Source organism: Mobula birostris, chromosome 11 (genome assembly GCF_030028105.1).
Source record: "Mobula birostris isolate sMobBir1 chromosome 11, sMobBir1.hap1, whole genome shotgun sequence".
Taxonomy (NCBI): Eukaryota; Metazoa; Chordata; class Chondrichthyes; order Myliobatiformes; family Myliobatidae; genus Mobula; species Mobula birostris.
The window spans coordinates 102,064,426-102,084,466 of record NC_092380.1 but is presented as its reverse complement, the minus strand read 5'-3'; the positions used below and the strand labels follow the sequence as shown (position 1 = coordinate 102,084,466).

The 20,041-nt window shown below is 42.6% G+C and overlaps 1 protein-coding gene across 1 annotated transcript; it reads left to right on the top strand.

Moving 5' to 3' along the window:
- Nucleotides 1-2,698: 2,698 nt before the first annotated feature.
- fgf3 (fibroblast growth factor 3) lies at nt 2,699-14,754 on the top strand. The gene is made up of 4 exons (XM_072271381.1): nt 2,699-2,780; nt 8,560-8,856; nt 11,144-11,247; nt 14,422-14,754. Exons 1-4 carry the CDS (start codon nt 2,699-2,701, stop codon nt 14,752-14,754), a joined length of 816 nt encoding a protein of 271 aa, XP_072127482.1.
- Nucleotides 14,755-20,041: the final 5,287 nt, after the last annotated feature.

Sequence of the window (20,041 nt, the reverse complement as noted above, 5' to 3'; positions counted from 1 at the left end):
CTCCTCAGGGACTGTAGTATGCAAAATGTATGGGCTACCTCCCCCCTACCCACTCACTTCTTTTAAACTCACTCTGCCTCTATACAATCCAATGTCTCCTTGAACATGTGCTCAATAGTATTAAGGTGTTGTAATCTGGATTGCACTTTCTGAATTGAGTTCAGAATTTATGTTCAATAGCGATATCAGCAGCTGACAGCAGACTATCAGACTGAAGAATTCAGGCACCACAAACCAGGATGCAAAGCACCTCGTAACTCAATGCATAAAAGCATGCAGCAATGGACAAGGGGTTCAGTTGTTGTTCAAAGCCAACATCAGAATGAGGAAGAAATATGATGTAAGTGACTTGGGCGTGGAATGATTGTCAGTGCCAGACAGGATAGTTTGAGTATCTCAGAAACTGCTGCTTTCCTGGGATTTTAATGTACAATATTCTCTGTATTTTATAGACAATAGTGTGAAAAACTTAATAACAGCAGCTTGTGAGTGGCAGGTCTGTGGGGCGAAAGTGCCTTGTTAATGAGAGAGGTCAGAGGAGAATGGCCAGATTGCTTCAAACTGACGGGGGGGCTAACAACATGTCAACCCTGAAGAGAAAGGGCAACAGCAGCAGAAGACCATGAACATACATTCAATGGCCACCTTATTAGGTACATGAGCTAACTAATAACGTTGTCACTAAGTGCCTCGTTGTGATATGGATATGAGAATTTGCCCGTTTAGTTTCAGATATTGAGATAAATGTTTTGCTGAGCATCTCCGCTCCATCCGCCACAAACAAAACTTCCCAATGGCCAAACAAGCATCTTAATCCCGATTCCCATTCCCGTTCCGATATGTCAGTCCATGGCCTCCTCTTGCACCAAGATGAGACCATGCTCAACATGGAGGAGCAACATCTTATATTCCGTCTGATGACATGAATATCGATTTCTCCTTCTGATTAAAAGAAATCCATCTCCCCCTCCCCTCCATTACCCACTCTGACCTTTTACCTCTTTACACCTGCCTATTACTTCCCCCTGGGTCCGCTCCTCCTTCCCTTTCTCCTGTGGTCCACTCTCCTCTCCTATATGACTCCTTCTTCTCCAGCCCATGAACTTTCCCACCTGCTTGGCTTCACTTATCACCTTCAAACTCACCTCTTTCCCTCCTCCCCCACCCCACTCTTTTTATTCTGGCATTTCCCCCCTTTCTTCTCGGTCCTGAAGAAGGGTCTTGGCTCGAAATGTCAACGGCTTATTCATTTCCATGGATGCTGCCTGGCCTGCTGAGTTGCTCCAGCAGTTTGTGTGTGTTGCTATGGATTTCCAGCATCTTGCAGACTTTCTCTTGCAAATGTTTTCCCGTCAGATGCTTCATGCATTCTGGTCGAAATCAGGTCTGCCCAGAGCTGTTCTCTGAATAGTCCCCAACTGAATGATAATGTTACAGGTCATCACAAAGATTATTCTGTTGGAAAGTGTAGAGTATTCTAATGCCTTCTGAAAAGGTTGTGGAAGCGGTTGAAACCTGAAGTCAGAAGCAAAAGAAAGCTGAGCATATAAGAAACCCTATCCAATTTCAGCGGAGAAAAGGTTTCCATTCATACAGTACCTTCTATCAGGCATCATACTGATATAGAACTTGGATCCCAAAGGTACAGCTGGACATGAGGTCATAGTTTGGCTAAAGGGATCCATCCACACTTTGGTTAGGAGGAGTCTGATCTATTTATATTATATTACATATTTAATAAAGTCATTTATTAATTCCAGATATTAATACTATTAAAACAAATATTCAGCAATTCCACATCGTATACAACCTATGTACTTTTCCCCAATGTCGTGAGACATAGGAATGAAAGCTGTTCGCGTCACGTTGTGACTGTACCCAGTCCTTCGTGCTGACAGGCAGGTGAGATCAAAGCGTCACGGGACAAAGGAGACTCGGCGGTGATTTGTCAAGGGACGAGAAAGGCACTGATGTCTGAGAAAGTGACTCTAACTCAGGCCAGGCCTTCAGATCAGTAACACCCTAAAGAGACTGTGGCATGAGACAAAGAAGTACAGCAGAAAAGGTTCAAAGGTCAGTCAGCATTATTGGCAATTCCTCCCAGAATAGCAGGAAACCGGAGCACTGATACAATCAACTGGAACTATTCAATATTTGCGGTTGCTTACACTGCCGTTGAAGCTATTGCAGACCAACAGATCTGCTTTGCCACGTATGAAAATATTCCAACGCATAACAAAAAATGGACAGAACAGACGGTATTAAAACTGAGTATGAATGCAGAATAAAATTCTGTCGTCCAAATATGGAAAGGATATAGCTATGCCTAAAGCAACACGCACAAAATGCCGTGGGAGTCTATCAGGTCAGACAGCATCCGCGCAGAGGAATGAAGAGTCAACGTTTCGGGCCGAGACCCTTCATCAGGAGGTGATGAAGTGTCTCGCACCGGCGACTCTTTATTCCTCTTCAGAGATGCTGCCTGACCTGCTGGGTTCCTCCATCATTTTGTACGTGTTACTCTGGATTTCCAGCATCTGCAGAATCTCCTGTGTTGGTTGCTATAACTGGTTAATTCTCTATCGGTTTATTATGTAATATTGAGGAATAGTGACAGCATCTGGTACACAAGTAATCCACTTTGCTGATGTCATGCCGGCTGGATGTGATCTATTTTTATATTCAATCTGTCCCAGATATGGCGATAGAGGTATCTGATAATCTGACCAAATGGTTTGTGTTGTCTATATCTCGAAGTCTGCGGCCGTTTTGCATGCGGAGTATCTGAAAGCCAGCACCAGTGATTTAATACCATAGGAATAAGATCATCTGCGCCAGCGCATTCATGTTGCTTGTTCCTAATTGTCTGCATCAGTGATGTGTTGTAAAACTATTCGGTAGTCCGAATCAGTGATTTTGTAATTATTCATCAGATACACTCTGTGATAGTATGACCCATCAGCCATCAGGTTCCTGAACCAGGGCGAATAACTTCACTCACCTGAACACAGAACTGAGTCCACAACCTATGGGCTCACTTTCAAGGACTCGACAGCTCATGTTCTCGGAATTGGTTAATTAACCAATTATTTATTTATTTAATCACAAACAAGAGAAAATCTGCAGGTGCTGGAAGTCCAAGCAACGCACACAAAACACAGGAGGAACTCAGCAGGCCGGGAAACATCTGTGGAAGAAGTACAGTCGATGTTTCGGACCGAGACTCTTCATCAGGACTGGAGAAAATATATATTTGTTTGTTTATTGTTTATTATTTCGGGGGGGGGGGTGTGTTCGCACAGTTTCTCTTCTTTTGCACATTGGTTGTTTGTTTTTGTGTGTAGTTTTTTTTCATTGATTCCATTGTATTTCTTTGTAGCTACTGCAAATGCTCGCAAGAAAATGAACCTCAAAGGTAGCATATAGTGGCATGTACGTACTTGGATAATAAATTTATGTTGAACTTTGAACTTCGATAATAGTCCGTCTATTATCACTGAGTGATTATCGTAGATCATGTATTCTATCGATGCAATTTGGAAGTAAAACAATTTCTGCGTGGGTTAAACCTGCCCCGTTTTCCCCTGCCCTCTGAAGTGTCCCTTAGACACTGGAAACGTCCATTCATCGATTACTTTGATATCTCTCGACCATTAAATAATTTTCTTTAAGAAAGTAAGTGATCTTGTATTATTATAACAGTGTTTAGATATATAAAACAAAATGTGATTTAAATAAAATTCCAACGTAGAGGTATACAAAATTATGCGGGGGTATTGATAGGGTAAATACATGCAGGCTTGCTCCATTGAGGCTGGGTGAGACTAGAACTAGAGGTCATGGTTAAGGATGAAAGGTGAAATGTTTAAGGGGATACATGAGGTTGGTAAGAGCGTGGAACGAACTGCCGGTAGAAGTGGCGGACGTGGGTTGGAGGTTGACTTTTAAGAGAAGCTTGATAAGTACATGGCTATGCTCCGGATGCGGGTCGATGGGCTAGGCAAAATAATAGTTCAGCACGGAATAGATGGACCGAAGGGCCTGTTTCTGTGCTGTGTTTTATGACTCTATGTTTCCATATTCCCCTTTTGTAAAAGGAAAGGGTTGTTAGAAAGAGCATTGAGTTGGAAACTCCATAGCTGATGTGACATAACTAAACTGAATGATAGGAACACACTGAATTTCAACTTGGGAAATGTTCCAGCAATGTGTCTTTCAACGTTCCTAATGTCATCCATAAGATTATTCCAGCTGGAAAAACATTCTTGAGCGGTAGAGTGAAATGATGACAGCGTGAGAGTTTCAATCTTTCAATCATTGTGTAGCAAGGAAAAAAACAAGTAGAGAACGTACGTAAACGTAAATTCATCGCAACATATTCCTTATTTTAACCAGTCCCGGTGTTATTTTCGATGGAAAAATCGATCGGCAATTATTACTAATCTGCCCGTTAACTCGTAAATCGAAGATAATTGCAACCGCGTAAAAGTGAAGGGTTAATTCATTTTTTTCCTATATTGTATTGTGTGGTTTAAAAAAGCGGGGGGATACAAGCACGAAGTAAGTGGCTCTACAGAAAGGTAAGGCTTCTTCAGAACTACGGGGTTAATCTGGTTTATCTTTTTTTAAAAAAGGAGTTCTTACCGGTAGCTGTGCTCACAAAGTACTAGCAGAATTGAAAGCAACACTTAATGACTGCCTTTGAATATTGGGCTCTATGGGACGGTAGAATGTACTGTGTTTGAACAAGTAATGACTTTTTAATTGGCGAGGAATGGGGAGGGGGGAGGCTCCTCCACTCATGCCGCTCCCACCCTCCTACTTACTGCGGCTACAAATTGCAACTTCCCCTTTTTATTCCTCAGACATCCATTAAAAACAGTAAATCATTGACTGACTGAGAGTTACCAACAGGATGTTCAGCCTACGGGAAATCGGGAATAGCGAATCCCTAAACTATATTTTACACCCTCACTATATTTTATGATTAAAAATGCTGCGTTTCCGGGAAATCTTTGTTTTACGACCTCGCATCCGCCTTTAAAATGCGAACCTTCTAATTATGGCAATAAGGGCCTGGCTTTCACCCTATTTGCAGGCGCTACATGCATTGTCAATTGGTTGTTAATTGCGGTGTGCTGCGTGCGGTGAATCCGGGGGCGTTCATGAGCGCCTCGGCTTCCTGTTCGGAAGTTTTAATGAAGTGATCTTTCTTTCATTCATAAAACTGCTCACAAATATGATTTGGGAATGCTGGCAGGAGTACAACTATGTATATGTGGAAATGCTTACTGCTGGTTGGAGTACTGCCGGCGTTGCGTATTTAGAAATGATACAAAGAGAAGTCTGGTTTTAAATTAAACGAGCGCTGGTGCGTGTTAAAGGAGTCAAACGCTGCACAGATGAGAACGAGAGGCAAACGCACAGGAAACCTAAATTACTCCTGATTTAATTGGTACGGACAGGACCACCGCTGGCACTCGCAACTTCTGGTTAGATAAAGCATTTCCCTTCTCCCATCTGTCTATCGCATGCACTTGTAACAGGATCCCAGATCTACAGAGATACAGTTGCCGTCACGTGATTATATAAACATATATAGCCACCCTAGACTCGGTTGTGGATAACATCCACATGGACTCCGTTAAAACGAAGATGTGTTCATCGTTCCCTGAAAAAAAAAAACATATGTCCTTGGACTAAAGTACAGAAACGATCAAGCGAGAAAAAGACAGAGAGAGAAATAAATCAAAAACTGTTCTCATATTGTTGCTCAGGGGCCACAAAATACTTTCTGGGAGGTTAAAGGCTAATTAAAAATGCTTCTAGAAACAGACAGCGGACCACATCTAAAGTACCAACCTCAGTCACAACCAGGCCACATCAAAAGCCAAAATTTTCTTTAAATGGTCATCAGACAACTTATAATATACGTCAGCGAGCTTACTGTTGATGTCTGACTGGGACTGGGTGAACCACTTGATCTTATAAGAGGGTAGATTTTAAAATAAGTTTAATTTCAGTTTTGTTTTGTGTGCTCGGGGAGAGGGAAAGTCGGTGTCCAAGTGGAACGAAGATATCAAACCCGATGGGTGGGATGGGTGTAGCTTGCGTAGAGGACAGAGAGGGGTGGACTGAGGTCTGTCTGTCTGTCTCTGTCTCTCTCTCTGTCTCTCTCTCTTTCTTTCTCTCTCTCTCTCTCTCTCTCTCTCTCTCTCTCTCTCTCTCTCTCTCTCTCTCTCTCTCTCTCTCTCTCTCTCTCTCTCTCTCTCTCTCTCTCTCTCTCTCTCTCTCTATATATATATATATATATATATATATATATATATATATATATTCTGAATAAACCAGCAGCTGCCAAGGGCAGGGGGGTTTTCAGACGATGGTACCCATGATCAGAATGGTCACCATAACATAGTAAGGATGGAAGCAATTTCGCCTAATGCCACTTGCGTGTAGGCGTCCCATTAAACAACCTATTAATTTACATTCAGTATTAAAACAGGATTAGTTTGGACAGATTGTAATTTATTGTAATATTAAGCAAAGATTAAATTTTGCTGTTAAGAGGTCTGATTGAAGACATATTACTGGAAACAAATGGCAACTGTTAAGCAAACACATCCTGGTTTAGGTGGTGACAAGCTCCTGAACCTGGGTACATTTACATATTCCGAAATAGTAGATGGTTGAACGATGGAAAGCAGACGCACTTGTTAAATTCTGGCAAGGATTCAGATAAGTAATGCAAACGATCGTCAACTCCACAATGTTGTTCGTCCGGGAAATCAGGATAAGGAATTGTATTGATATAGCGCCACCCACGTCCCTTTCGGGGCATCCCAAAGAGTTCTCGATTAATAGAAGAGTTGTTGGACGTCCCGGAGCTGTGGTAACTCAGCAGCCAATTTTCAGTGAGCGAGGAGGATTGGGACGGTCGCCAGATAACCTGTCTCGCTGATGTTGAGTGAGGGTTAATCAGTGGCTTGTATTCCAGGGACCCACATTCTCCGCACACCCACCGCCGCCTCTCTGCCTCTTAGACCATCCTTTCTCCAGGACTGCATGCTGGCCAGTAGAACTTCACTTCATAGCTCACGTCCAGCATCTAAAATAAAAGTTGTCAAACAACTGTCTGGGAGAAAGGCTAGTGGCACACGTCGGTTCGGAACTCGGAACTCAGATTCTGATTCCATCGACAGTACCATCAAAATATCCGCTGGCTTTTAAATGAGCGGCCACAGTTGAGATCCCAATGAGAGCATCACTCCATAATTCGAGGGCACTGCATAATCGATTTCCTGACATTGACATACGTTAACGGACACATTCAAAAAGTATTGTTCAGGGGGTGATATATCCAGCAAGTAATTTTGTCCAGGGAAGTGTTTCTATGCTTCGGGAGATAAAGAAATTGTTCATTTGCGTTCTGCTGACTCCCAATGAGATGCTTATAATGTCAGCAGCTTTAAATCAGTAGGAAATAGTGTTGGCAGACAGTAACTAAAAAGGAAGTTAGTTTCCAGTGACTACAGTGAATCTTCCAGTAAAACAGCTTGCTGGTTTTGAGTCGCTTCTGCAAAAGAAACAGAACCATTATTTTAATTAGCCCCGAGCCCAGAGGCATCAGTGCACCAGATCAGCAAATGGTGAGCGAAACACAACAGTTAAAACTCTGCAAACACATGTAGGACTTTTGAGAAAAACGTTTAAAAAATGCTTTTGTTTAAAACGTCGCGTTAAACTTCACAAGGTGTGAATTAGTGGCGTCTCAGTGAAAGTGCCCCCTTAAACATTCTGCAACGTAGGAGATTCCATTCGTATGCAGTTTTTTTGTGTGTGGACATCTTTTTAAAGAGACTTTTTCTAAAGTTGCTTCATTTTAGCATCAGTCATCCAAGTTGTCACGTATTGTTAGTTTGTATTGATAGTAGCGGGGAGATCTGGCATGCCCTGGGGAATATTCACTCCAACCCTCAGTGTATATTTTTTTCTTATGTATAATTGGTCTTTTGGACTTTTAAGAAGGGCTGTAAGGAAAATCTGCCTTCAGATGCGTTGCTGGTTTCTTTGTGATGCGGTTTTCCGCAATAAGCCACTGTGTGTAATGTTGTAATTTTATCCACGCCGCACTCTCTGAGTTCACACAAGACTGATACCTTGCCTCCTTCCCCTTTGTATCAATTGGTCGGAGTTCAGCTATTGTTCGGAGAAAAGTTCTTTTATTTCTATGCGCCGTCGATCACCGGGGTTGCGACGAAATCTCACGATAGTGTCTTAAGTGAAATTCAGTGGCTTTTCTGCCAGTCTGCCGTGCGCTATTTGGAGAGTAGGACTCGCGGGAGCAGACACCGTTCTTCAGACAAAACCCGGACGTTTTGGGATTAGGATGGCTCAGACCACTAACTATTGATTCAACACATCAAGGCAGATGTATTACCATGTTTCATCGAGTAGAACGACGCGCCCCGCGAACTGTTGGCCCGTTTGGAACATTCTTTAATGGGACCCCCTGACCTAGCTAATCCAGACCTTGATCCGCATCGGATTGTACCGGAGAGTGTTTTGACCATGCCACAATGTTTATAACTGTCTGTTTGTTGCTGAGTTTCCTGGATTTCACGAGACAGCAGTTGCCGTCGCCCCGGGCGCTGAGCGTGGCTCCTAAGGTCCCGTGCGCGCCGTCCCCAGCCTGCGAGTCCAGACTGCGGAGGGATGCCGGGGGGCGCGGAGGGGTCTATGAACATCTCGGGGGAGCACCCAGGCGGAGGAGGCTCTACTGTGCCACCAAGTACCATCTGCAGATCCATCTCAATGGGAAGATCAACGGCACGCTGGAAAAAAACAGCATCTTCAGTGAGTAGCAGATCTTCCTTTTAATTTCCGAACTAACCCAGCAAGCGGAGCGAGTGAAGTGGTGACCGTGTGCGCATGCATGTTGCAACATTAATATTATAACTGCATTCAGGCGAAATATTCAGAAACTTCAAACGTTTATTCAGACTTGTGAAATACAAGCCACTTTACGTGTAATTTCAATGCATAGCACTGTATTTAAAGATGCCTATTGCGTAGCAGTTTCTGAATAAAAAATCCTTCTGGATTTTACACAGAGACACATTATAGATTAAACAGATTTAAGTTGCAGTAAATAGATCTTACTTAATGAACTAGGTGATTTTTTTTGTAGTGTTGCTACTTTTTGGCTAGTATTTCTTCGTAGTTTCAATGTCTAGCCTTTTGCAGTCTTTTGCATCCTTGGGGCATTTTAAAGGCACCACTGTCAATGCGCTCTCATTGGGTTTATAATGAACTTCCTCCTTCCTGTGAAAACAAAACGATGAGTGGACAACTCCAGTTTACGACTGCCAACATGGTACAATCTAAACTTTGCTCCCTTTGCATTTAACGATTCTGTTTCCCAATACGCGTTTATAGCGGCTGCTTATGTTCATCAGCCCAAGGGCATGTGGGGTATTCTAAACGCCCAATATTTAACAAGAATACGAATCCTCGCCATGTTTTGACGTGTAAGATCATTTATTTGAGGAAGATCTTGTGAATCCCTCGATTTACCACAAAGGAACTACTCCAGAGTGTGACACTTCGGGCCTGGGTGCTAAAGGCAATGTTTATCAGCAAAATCGTTTCCGCGACCCACCTCTCTGCTTAGTTCCATGTCCGGAGTTCCTAAACTTCTTTAAGGAAATCAATCTGCGGGGATAAGTAGTTTATTTTCCCCAACAATGGCCAACTCCAGCAGACTGTCACTTTGTTGAACCATTTCTGAAGAAGCCACCCCTTTAGCTGCATTTGCACGGATTTATCCTTAACACGCGTCATTTCCCTTGAAAGCTCAGTGACAAAATGCAATCCTAATTCGTTGCGCTAGCCTAGAAGCTAGACTCAAATTTGTTTTCTTAAGACCACAAAGCGGTTTAAATTGTTACTCTTCTCCCAACCTTTTGTACCATGCGCTTTTCTGACATCCCATTAAGAGTAATGAACTGCTGTATAGCCTCAATTGGGATTAATTGGAATTAGTGGATGAATAGGCAGCATCACAATGTCAGGCTTAATACCAATGGCACATTGGTGTGGTGGGACACACAGAAATCTGTTAATCACCTTGTTCCCTAAGAATAATGTTTAGAAGTACGCCGAAAACAACTGATACACTTGTAGGGTGAACTACTAGCATCTTACAATCACTTGTACCATCTGAGTTTTGATTATCTCAACTGAAAGGGGATAGGAAGATTTATAGACAGGAAAACGCGGCTAAGTGAAGAATCTGGCGACTCCTTGGCATCTGACAGAATAATTCGTATATAAGAGCAACATAAATAGAAACCCCTTAAAACACTGGCGATTGGAACTAGCGTCTGGTATGTGATGAAAATGCACTTGGCGGGAGGAAAGTAGATTCTTACAGGATTTATATAGTTCAGTGTCAATCAACGTTTTCTGAATTGTTATAATATTTTGTTTGGCCTTGAACCATTTTCACGAAGATTAGCTGACTTTCTTATTCATGGATAAGATTTCCTGTCATTTTAGCAAAATGTTTTATTTGGAATATTATGACTGTTAAATCATATCCCGCCCCTTTACCTGCATTCCTCGGCTGACTTATCGGGGCATATTAGAACAGAAGAACATAAGACATAGGAGCAGATTTGAGCCATTCGGCCCATCTACTCTGATCCACCATTTCATCATGGTTGATTTATTATCCGTCTCAACTCCAGTCTCCTGCCTTCTCCTCGTAACATTTGACGCCCTAACTAACGTAATCTGCTCGGCACAATGTGTAACGAAGGGCCTGTTCCAGTGCTGTCCTGGTCTATGTTCTAAATTCTTACTAATCAAGAACCTACCAACCTCCGCTTTAAATACACCCAATGACTTGACACCCACAGTTGTCTGTGGCAGTGAATTCCACAGATTCAGCACCCTGTAGCTAAACAAATTGCATCTCATATCCGTTCTAGATGGACGTCCCTCTATTCTGAGGCCGTGCTCTCTGTTCCTAGACTCTCCCGTTGTAGGAAACATCCTCTCCGCGTTCACTCTACCTAGAACCTTTCAAATATTAAAACCACCTATCTTCTTTCATTGATCCTTATATTATTTCTTTCAGGTATCTTGGAAATAACTGCTGTCGACGTGGGAGTGGTGGCGATCAAAGGCTTGTTTTCGGGTAGATATCTGGCCATGAACAAAAGAGGACGCCTATACGCCTCGGTAAGTTATTTCTATTATTACGTATATATTAAAATTGATACGTGGCTATCATGCTGTATTAGTTCGAGATATTAAAGTAGGGTCCTTCAAGGTTTCGCTTTCATTCTCTGAATAGATATTGCCAGCGAGTTACTAAAATGTCATAAAATAACGCAATATTGTACAGACCAACTTTTCTATGCGGAGGAAATGCACCTGTTTATTTTGTTATTATTTAAGGATCTGACGTCTACTAACATAAGTAATACACATAAATAACGACCACGACTATTGATGGAGCTGACAAAATACATTTCCCTCTGGTCGGAGACCCGGGCTTTTCTCATTACCGTTCCCGTGTTGTTTTACCACCCTGTTCCTTCTCTTCCATTACAAAGGGTGAAATTCGGCGAGGTTGTACAAACAGACATGCTGTTCAACTTATTTGCTGGTTCCAGAGATCCCGAGGGTGCTTTAAAACACTTGATGAAGGATACCCCACTGGTGGTATCAAGCGAATCTGAGGCACAGTTCGGGATATAGAGGCGTTTGGAACGATTTCCCGAAAACTAACTCGAGCCTCGGAGCGGTGCAGAGACGTGGTGAGGAGAAGGCTCTCCACCAAGTAGGGGAAAAACTGGTGGTTCTCCTTGGTAATAGTTCCCTACAGCTTCTCCCACCTCACTCGCTCTCCGTTAGAGTTAGGGGGCAACTTGGGATAAAGCATGCAACAACATGAGACATGTATCACCTTCACCGTTCTTTACGCCATTGACCTAAGAGGACGGTGAAGGAGTTGTAATTGCATGCTTTCATGTGAACAGTGCAAAGAGAATTTTTGAACATTTTTTTCTCTCTTCTGAAGCCTCAAACACATTTGCAGCCGCAATTGACCAGTCGTCATCATCATCCCCAGCCCTCCTCCCTGCCCCTCCCACCCCTAGAAAAACAAGGTGCCAGATCTCCCACCGCGGGATTCATGTGGCGAGGCTCAAACCGCAGGCCGCACAAGTGGTGAATCCGTTTGAAGTCTATGCGCATTCATTGTGGAAAATCGCGGCATCAAGAGTTTCAGGCCAACTATTTCACCGTTAATTATCTATAAGACTATTTCCAAACCGTGAGCAGGCTAACCGCCCGCGGGTTAGTCACAAAACCCCATGCGCTAAGATGTTGGCATTAAACCATTCACAGCAACCGAACTAGTGCGAGAAATGAATTGCGCGAATTTTAATACAAACGCGTTTTTTAATCGTGCTATGTTGACATTAATATACTATTTGAAATTTTGTTTCCGGTTGCTGGTTTATTTGTTTTCTCGGAGTTCTCATTTCTGCCTTTTTTACGTCCAAGATTTGACGTAAAAGTGTGAACACACTTCACTCCCGTTTAATCTTCTCTTCCCACTCCCCCGTTCGTTCTTTTCAGATAGAACATCGTTTGAAATATCTGGTTAAAGAGGAATTGTACACAAAAAGGGTTCTCACGCTGCATCGTCCTTATCTGTGATCAGATTGCTACCGTCCCCGCGGCAGCCTGTTCAATATACCCCACTGTTTGAATCAATGCACTTCTAGCCTTGATCGGCTGATATACTTGCAGACATAGAGCTGAGCAAAGTGGTGGTTCCAATCAGAGTTTGATAATCTGATGTGTATTACATTCCCTTTTTAGTAAGAGGGCAATTATTAATCACCACTTCCGACTAATTTTCTGGCCCTTGTACGATAAGTGCTTTTGAAATGCGAACATGCATTCAATGCGTAATTACTGTAACAAACTATGTCTGTTTTAGAAGGTCGAGGTTAGTAACTCTGAGGGTGGGAAAGAGAAGCAATGTTCTTTACACCTACATAATTAGCACGCTAGCTTCAAAATCTTTGCCGTGATTGTCATTAATCGACTCTACGTGTGGCCAGTTGGGAGAAAACGAATGGAGGCAACTTTCGTAATTCGATTCGAATTCATGTGAAAAATAACTTCAGGAGATATTATAACTTAAAAAGATAATCTCATTATCCCTTAATGAATTTGATTAAGTAGACTTCATATAACATTGGCCTCACACCTTCTCACTTGGGCATGTTTAATTACCTAACCGCCCCGAGATGAGTACATGACTAAGTGCTGGCCGCTCTTTCCGCTATTGCTTTATTTCACTCAGGTGGAAAGTTACCTTTAGTTCCTCCAAGTGGAGCTGTACAGTGTAGACAACCTTGGGTTTGTATTTCTCAATCTGTATTTTACAAATAGGTTAAATTTTAAGTTATCATATTTGGGACCAATATTGACTTCTAGCATTGACGGACTTTGTGCTTACCAATTAATTCCGCACCGAGATGTCACTTTTCATTAATTGATTATCTGTGCAAGAGTATGAACCATTGCTCTGTGATAGTAAGACAACATAATGTCACACAAACGTGGTCCAAAAGATTGTAAAACTGTCAAACATAACAATATGAAAGACAAAAAGGAAATCAAGGATGCTTTGTATAAACGCAAACAGCAGGAATTCTGCAGATGCTGGAAATTCAAGCAACACACATAAAAGTTGCTGGTGAACGCAGCAGGCCAGGCAGCATCTGTAGGAAGAGGTGCAGTCGACGTTTCAGGCCGAGACCCTTCGTCAGAACTAACTGAAGGAAGAGTGAGTACTGCACCTCTTCCTAGAGATGCTGCCTGGCCTGCTGCGTTCACCAGCAACTTTTATGTGTGTTGCTTTGTATAATGAAGCTTTCTGTCGTTCTGCGCTCGACGCCATATTTACTATTGCTTATACTTGGAGACTTACAACACAGTAAAGGGTGCTTCTGACCCAGCGAGCCCACATTACACCCATATGAGCAACTAGCTATTAACCTCTTTGGATTGTGGGTGGAAACCCACATAGTCACAGGGAGAATGTACAAACTCCTAACAGACAACAGTGAGGATTGAGCCCAGGTCACTGGCACTGTGTACCATGCCACCCCACTGTAATACCATGTACACTCTTCACTCTCCAGGCGAGTAAGGAATTTAATTAAACCCTTGTTTTTATCACAATAAACCAATCTGTCTCTGAAGCTGAAGATTTACAATACCAATTTAATGATGGGAAGGGAGGTCATGCTAGAAAGGCAATCGTTCTATTTAAAGAGTCCAAATAATTTCTATAATTGAATATATTGTGTGTTTCTCTGCCGTCTACAGGAAGTCTACACTCCAGAGTGTGAGTTTGTAGAGAGAATTCATGAGTTGGGATATAACACGTACGCGTCCAGATCTTACAGGACCATTCCAACCCCATCGGGATCAAGCCGCAGAAACAGCGCTGAGAGACTCTGGTATGTGTCCATCAACGGCAAGGGGCGACCAAGGAGAGGCTTCAAAACCCGAAGGACTCAAAAATCTTCCCTTTTCTTGCCGAGGGTGCTGGACAGCAAAGATCACGAAATTGTCCGGTTATTCCGTACTGGTTCCAAAAAGCGAGAGGCCCTGGTGAAAAATCCAGGCAAAGCGGAGAAAAGGAGAGCTGCCCAATAGTGGTGAACATCGTTGGGGTAACAACCCTTGCAGAGAGATGCTTTATAATGTTGGACTCCCTTCGGTTGGACCTAGGGCTAATTTTATTTGTAGAGTAATATACCTAGTATTTCAGGTTGAAACTATCTATGATATAATTAATGTAAATATGTAAATTAGTTTCCATTTCAGTTCTGCCGCTACCTTCAAAGACATTTAATGTATATCGTCCTCAATGTCTTACTCGAACTAAGTAGGAACTTGTAGTCAGTGATTTTTTAAACATCTATTTTTGTATGCCTTTTTCCATCTCAAGAAAATACAAATGAATTAGTAGAACATCTATCGGCGATGTATTTTCTTCCCGGGTTTGGTACAGAATACTAACATATACTTCACTGGTATGAAGTCTGACGTCGGATGCTCCTGTTTGTAATTGAGCGGTACATATCGAGAACGTTGGGGAGATGTTGCATCTGTGTGGTGTGATCTGAAATGCCCTGCACAAAACAACTAGCGTTGCCGCCGATTTACTGGCAATTTCCAAAAGGGAACTGGATAAATACTTGAATGGGGAACATTACAGGTTTGCGGGAGAAAAGCAAGGGATTGGTGCTGATTTGTAATCCTTTTCAAAAAAACCGGCACAGACATGATGGTCCTGGTGGCCTGGCCGTTCGATAATACTTTAAACTTAGCTGATGGAGGAAGTCAGAAACTGCACTGAACAATGTACGCAAGAGCTGTCCTTTATTTGTCTAGTTATATTTATTATAAATAAATATATACACATGAACACTTTGCTGCAGAGGGTGGTTCATGGCGCATTTCGGAAACGCAAAATTTTAAGGATGAAGCAACCTTAATTTTGGATATTCTATTGATATAAATTGTAGTGAAGTGGTCAGACTGAGCTTACACCTGGAATATATAAGTCCTTTGACTTCCAGATGGATATCGATGCAAGCGTGCAGGGAATCTACAACCAATGATTCCTTCAGCCATTTCTTCTGGCATTTTTTGCATGATACAAAATCTGTGGATGGGATCGTTTATATAAACGCTCATTACTAAATGCAACAGTTTCTTCACCATGGTAGCGTAGAAGTCAGCGGGATACTGTTATTGCTGGAGGCGTCGGAGTTCAACCCCGGCGTCCTCTGTAAGTCCTCCCTGTGGAATGCGTAGATTTCCCTCGGGTGCTCCAGTTTCCTCCCACAGTCCAAAGACGTACCGTAAATTGCCCTGTGATTAGGCTAAGGTTAAATAGTTGGGTTGCTGGCTGCGTGGCTCGAAAGGCCGCAAGGACCTACTCCACACTGTACATCTAAATATAAAAAATGAAGCACATCTCACATTTCCTGTCAAGAATATCTGAATTATAATACATTACATCGTTTGCTCCGAACAATCTATCAGTGAAAGCTGTCGGTTGTGAGGCAGATATTCCTTGAACCAAAAAAGCCACTTTACAATATATCTCTATATTCCACATGACGTTCTATAAAGAGGGGGAAAAAGAAGGAAATTTTTATTATGAAACCGCAGAAGCATGTCTTTTCTGTCCCGATATGCACTTATCTAAATAGTTTCACTTAATGTCCATTCACCTTGCTACATCAGCAACTGATACCGAATGAATCCAAAGTAATGACAAAGGATGCATAGATTTCACCTAACGCAACTGAGTCTGAAGAAGATAAATGTCAGTGGCCAGCTAGTTATGAAGTGTAAGCCATTAAAAATACAGTACTCCCACTGATTTATACTTGGAATGTGATTTCCGCCACTTGGTCCCCAAGCTTGCTTCGATGCTGTTTTGCCGTTGGAATTCAGTTATCCACCTGACATAGAACATAGAACAGTACAGCACAGGACCGCGCCCTTCGGCCCACGGTGTTGTGCCAACCCAATTAAATTAGTCATCAAATGGCCAACTGAACTCATCCCTTCTGCCTGCACAACGACCAAATCCTTCAATCTCTCTTCTAAACGTGTCTTAAAAGTCTCTAAGGGGTCTGCCTCTGCCACCACCCCAGGCAGCTCATTCTAGGCACCCGCCACTCTGTGCAGCAAAACATCTTCTTTGAACTTACCCCCTCTCACTTTGAAACCACGCCCTCTGGTATTAGACATTTTAAACTTTCAACGACAATCTACTTAAGGGTGTCGTTCCTTGTCGCATTCTTTCCCTTCGAATTAGCTGCTTGTAATTGTCGGTAAAATCATGAGTACAGACTGCTTTTCTCCGATCGCCAAACATCTAATCTAAAAACCTTATCATCTGGGCTTTCCGGAGTTGTAAAGGACATTCGTTTTTAAAGTTAGGAAAAGAAGAAATGCGTTTCTATAATATTTTCCTAACAAGATGGTTGCAAATTAAGTGGTCCAGTTCATAGTCATAGTCATACTTTATTGATCCCGGGGGAAATTGGTTTTCGTTACAGTTGCACCATAAATAATAAATAGTAACAGAACCATAAATAGTTAAATAGTAATATGTAAATTATGCCAGTAAATTATGAAATGTTGTTTTCGATAAAATATTTCGTTTTTCTAATGCGTCAATGTGGTTCCAGAATCCAACCATGTCCCATCTCAGCTAACCGTAGTTTTTTATATATATATCTGGCGAATGGGCATTCTTAGTTCATTATTCTGACTTGTTCTAACAATAGAAGGACAATCTGTGAAGTTCAAATGCAGCTTCCCATCAAGTTCAAAATATATATATGTCATCAATAACCCCGAGATTCATTTTCTTGCGGGCAGTCACATTTAATACAAATACACAAAAACACAATAGAATCAATGAAAAATTACACGCAAAGGCGGACAAACAACCAATGTGCAACAGATAACAAATGGTGCAAATGCAAAAAAAAGGGGAAAAAGACGAAGTAACAATAATAGATAAATTATAAATAATACTGAGAACGTCAGTTGTAGAGTCCTTGAAAGTGGGTCCAGAGGTTGCAAAATCAGCTCTGCTCTGGCTTGTGTGAGGTTATCCACTTCGGTTCAGGAGCCTAATGGTTGAGAGGCAATAGCTGATCCTGAACCTGGGGGTTTGTGATGTGAGGCTTCTGTCCCTCCTTCCTGATGGTAGCAGCGACTAGAGAGTACGGCCTGGGTGGTGGGGGCGCTTGATGGTGAATACCACTTTCCAGCGTCGGCGCCCCTTGGGGAAGCTGTGCTCAGCGGAAAACATACTGAACGCTGGCCCTTAGCTGTTCAATGTTTTCCGTTTGCACTGCATGGAACTACACAGGTATTGCAGACAAAACACAAATCCAATCTATACAGCGTTATAGTTACACATACAGAGCAACTGGAAACAACAGCCAGTGTAGATATTTCTGATTGATGATTCGTGTGGTCGATGAAGCGGCAAAGTATCGCTAATGGCGGAGCAATGTTAGTCTAAGTTTTACTCATGATCAACACACACAAAATGCTGGAGGAACTGAGTAGGTCGGGCAGCATCTATGGAAAGGAATAAAGAGTCGCCGTTTCGAACCGAGATCCTTTATCAGTACAGTACTGGAAATGTCAAAATTCCGAGTATTATATCTTATATAACCTTGAGATCCGTTTTCTTGCAGGCATCCACACGAAAACAAAAAATAGAGTAGAATCGGGGGGGGGGGGAAGGAGGGAAAGAACCCACAACAATGACCGGCAAATATCCAATATGCAGAGGAGGACAAATCGTCCAGATAATAAAAAGTAGACAGTGCATGGAACACGAGTTGCTGAGTCCACAGGTTGGGGAGTCAGTTCAGCGCTGAGGCGAATGAAGCCGTCCACGCCGAGGAGGGCGAAGGGGGAAGAAGCCAGAATAAGAAGGCGGGAAGGGATGGAAAAGGGTACAAGCTGGAAGGTGATAGGCGAAACCAGATGAGCAGCAAGGTAGACGGGTGGAGCAGTGGGATGAAATGAGAAGCTGGGAGAGAACGTTTCCTTGCTGAACGGGGGCGTTTGGTTCTGAATTGTGGATAATATCTTGATGTACCTGTTCGGGTTGCGGGACTTGCTAAATGGAAATAAGTGAATATGGGCCTTTGATTGTTACGGACTGTCGAAGTCACCTATTGCACGTAAATGTGAGATTTTAAAAATATATATATAATTATGCGTTGTTTTGCACGGACAGGAGTAGCACCGCAATCTCACTGATTTGAGTTCGCTTCAATTCTAGTATCCAAGAACGGGATTGGGGCACAAGGGCCCGTCAAGCCTGCTCTTCTATCCATGAAAGTACAGGCCGATCTGACGTTGATGTTCACTCCACTTTCCAGTGTGGTCCCCATAACGACGATTTCAATACGATCAAAAATCTACCTAATTTATGAATATACTTAATGGTCCCGCCTCCTGAGTTCATGAATGCGAACGATTCATAATCGTTCACCATATGTGTAGAGCTTTTCCTTGTGACCTCAAGGTCCAATTTTTTAAAAAATATCTAATGCCGTCTATTCTCTGCTACTGAACACTCTATTTCCCAATCTCTTGGCTTTGGAAAACGATAATAAATCATCAGAACGTAAAAATTTGGTTACGGGGAGATAGCTTTAGAAAAATTCAACGTAGAATCAAAATGCCCAGTTTAGAAGAGTAACAATCTTTACTGGCGTCCATTTAAGACTAGTTCATTTTTTTCATCATATGCAGTGTTTCTTTGGATTACAGACTGTTATTACGGGAGCAAACTAGCCATGACCACTTGAAATGTGGCAAGAAAGCGTAGCCTTGCGTTTGCTCCAGTCGAGTCAGGCGTTATTCCCTGAATAGGGAACGCCAGTGAGACGGTGTTTACCGTGGGGAGGCTGATGTATGGGCAGTCACCCCACAGATCGGCATTGACAGGTCGGGGTTAGGAACCAGTGGCTTGGAGTGTAAGACGACCGACGAACCTCACCGCTGCAACCTTCTTCCACCTTCACTGCCGGTGTGATGTATCGTCTTTTTCCGCCAGCTCCACCGTTGAGGTCTGGATTGGATCGCTCTTCGCCTGGAACCTCTCCATCGACCTTACCGCCCTGAGTGACCTACCAGGAGCTAAGCTGCAGACGGCATCTCTCTCGGGATCTCAGGGATCCAAGGTGACGAGCCTCGGAGAAGGGCGAGAAAACAACATGAGCCTGATGATGAGAAACGTTGAGATTGTTTACTTGAATTTAGAGAAGCTGGGTTTGGAGAACATTGAATTCTCTTCTCGTTTATTTTAAATGCTTCTCTGGTGATTAGTGCTCCTGCACCTTATCTTCTGATCTATCTGAACCTATCTCCATATGGCGATTTG

Coding starts and splice junctions, on each gene's coding strand:
- fgf3 (XM_072271381.1), top strand. CDS start 2,699: ATGGCGATAGAGGTATCTGATAATCTGACCAAATGGTTTGTGTTGTCT. Junction 2,781..8,559: donor GCGGCCGTTTTGCATGCGGA/GTATCTGAAAGC, acceptor ATTGTACCGGAG/AGTGTTTTGACCATGCCACA. Junction 11,248..14,421: donor GAGGACGCCTATACGCCTCG/GTAAGTTATTTC, acceptor TGCCGTCTACAG/GAAGTCTACACTCCAGAGTG.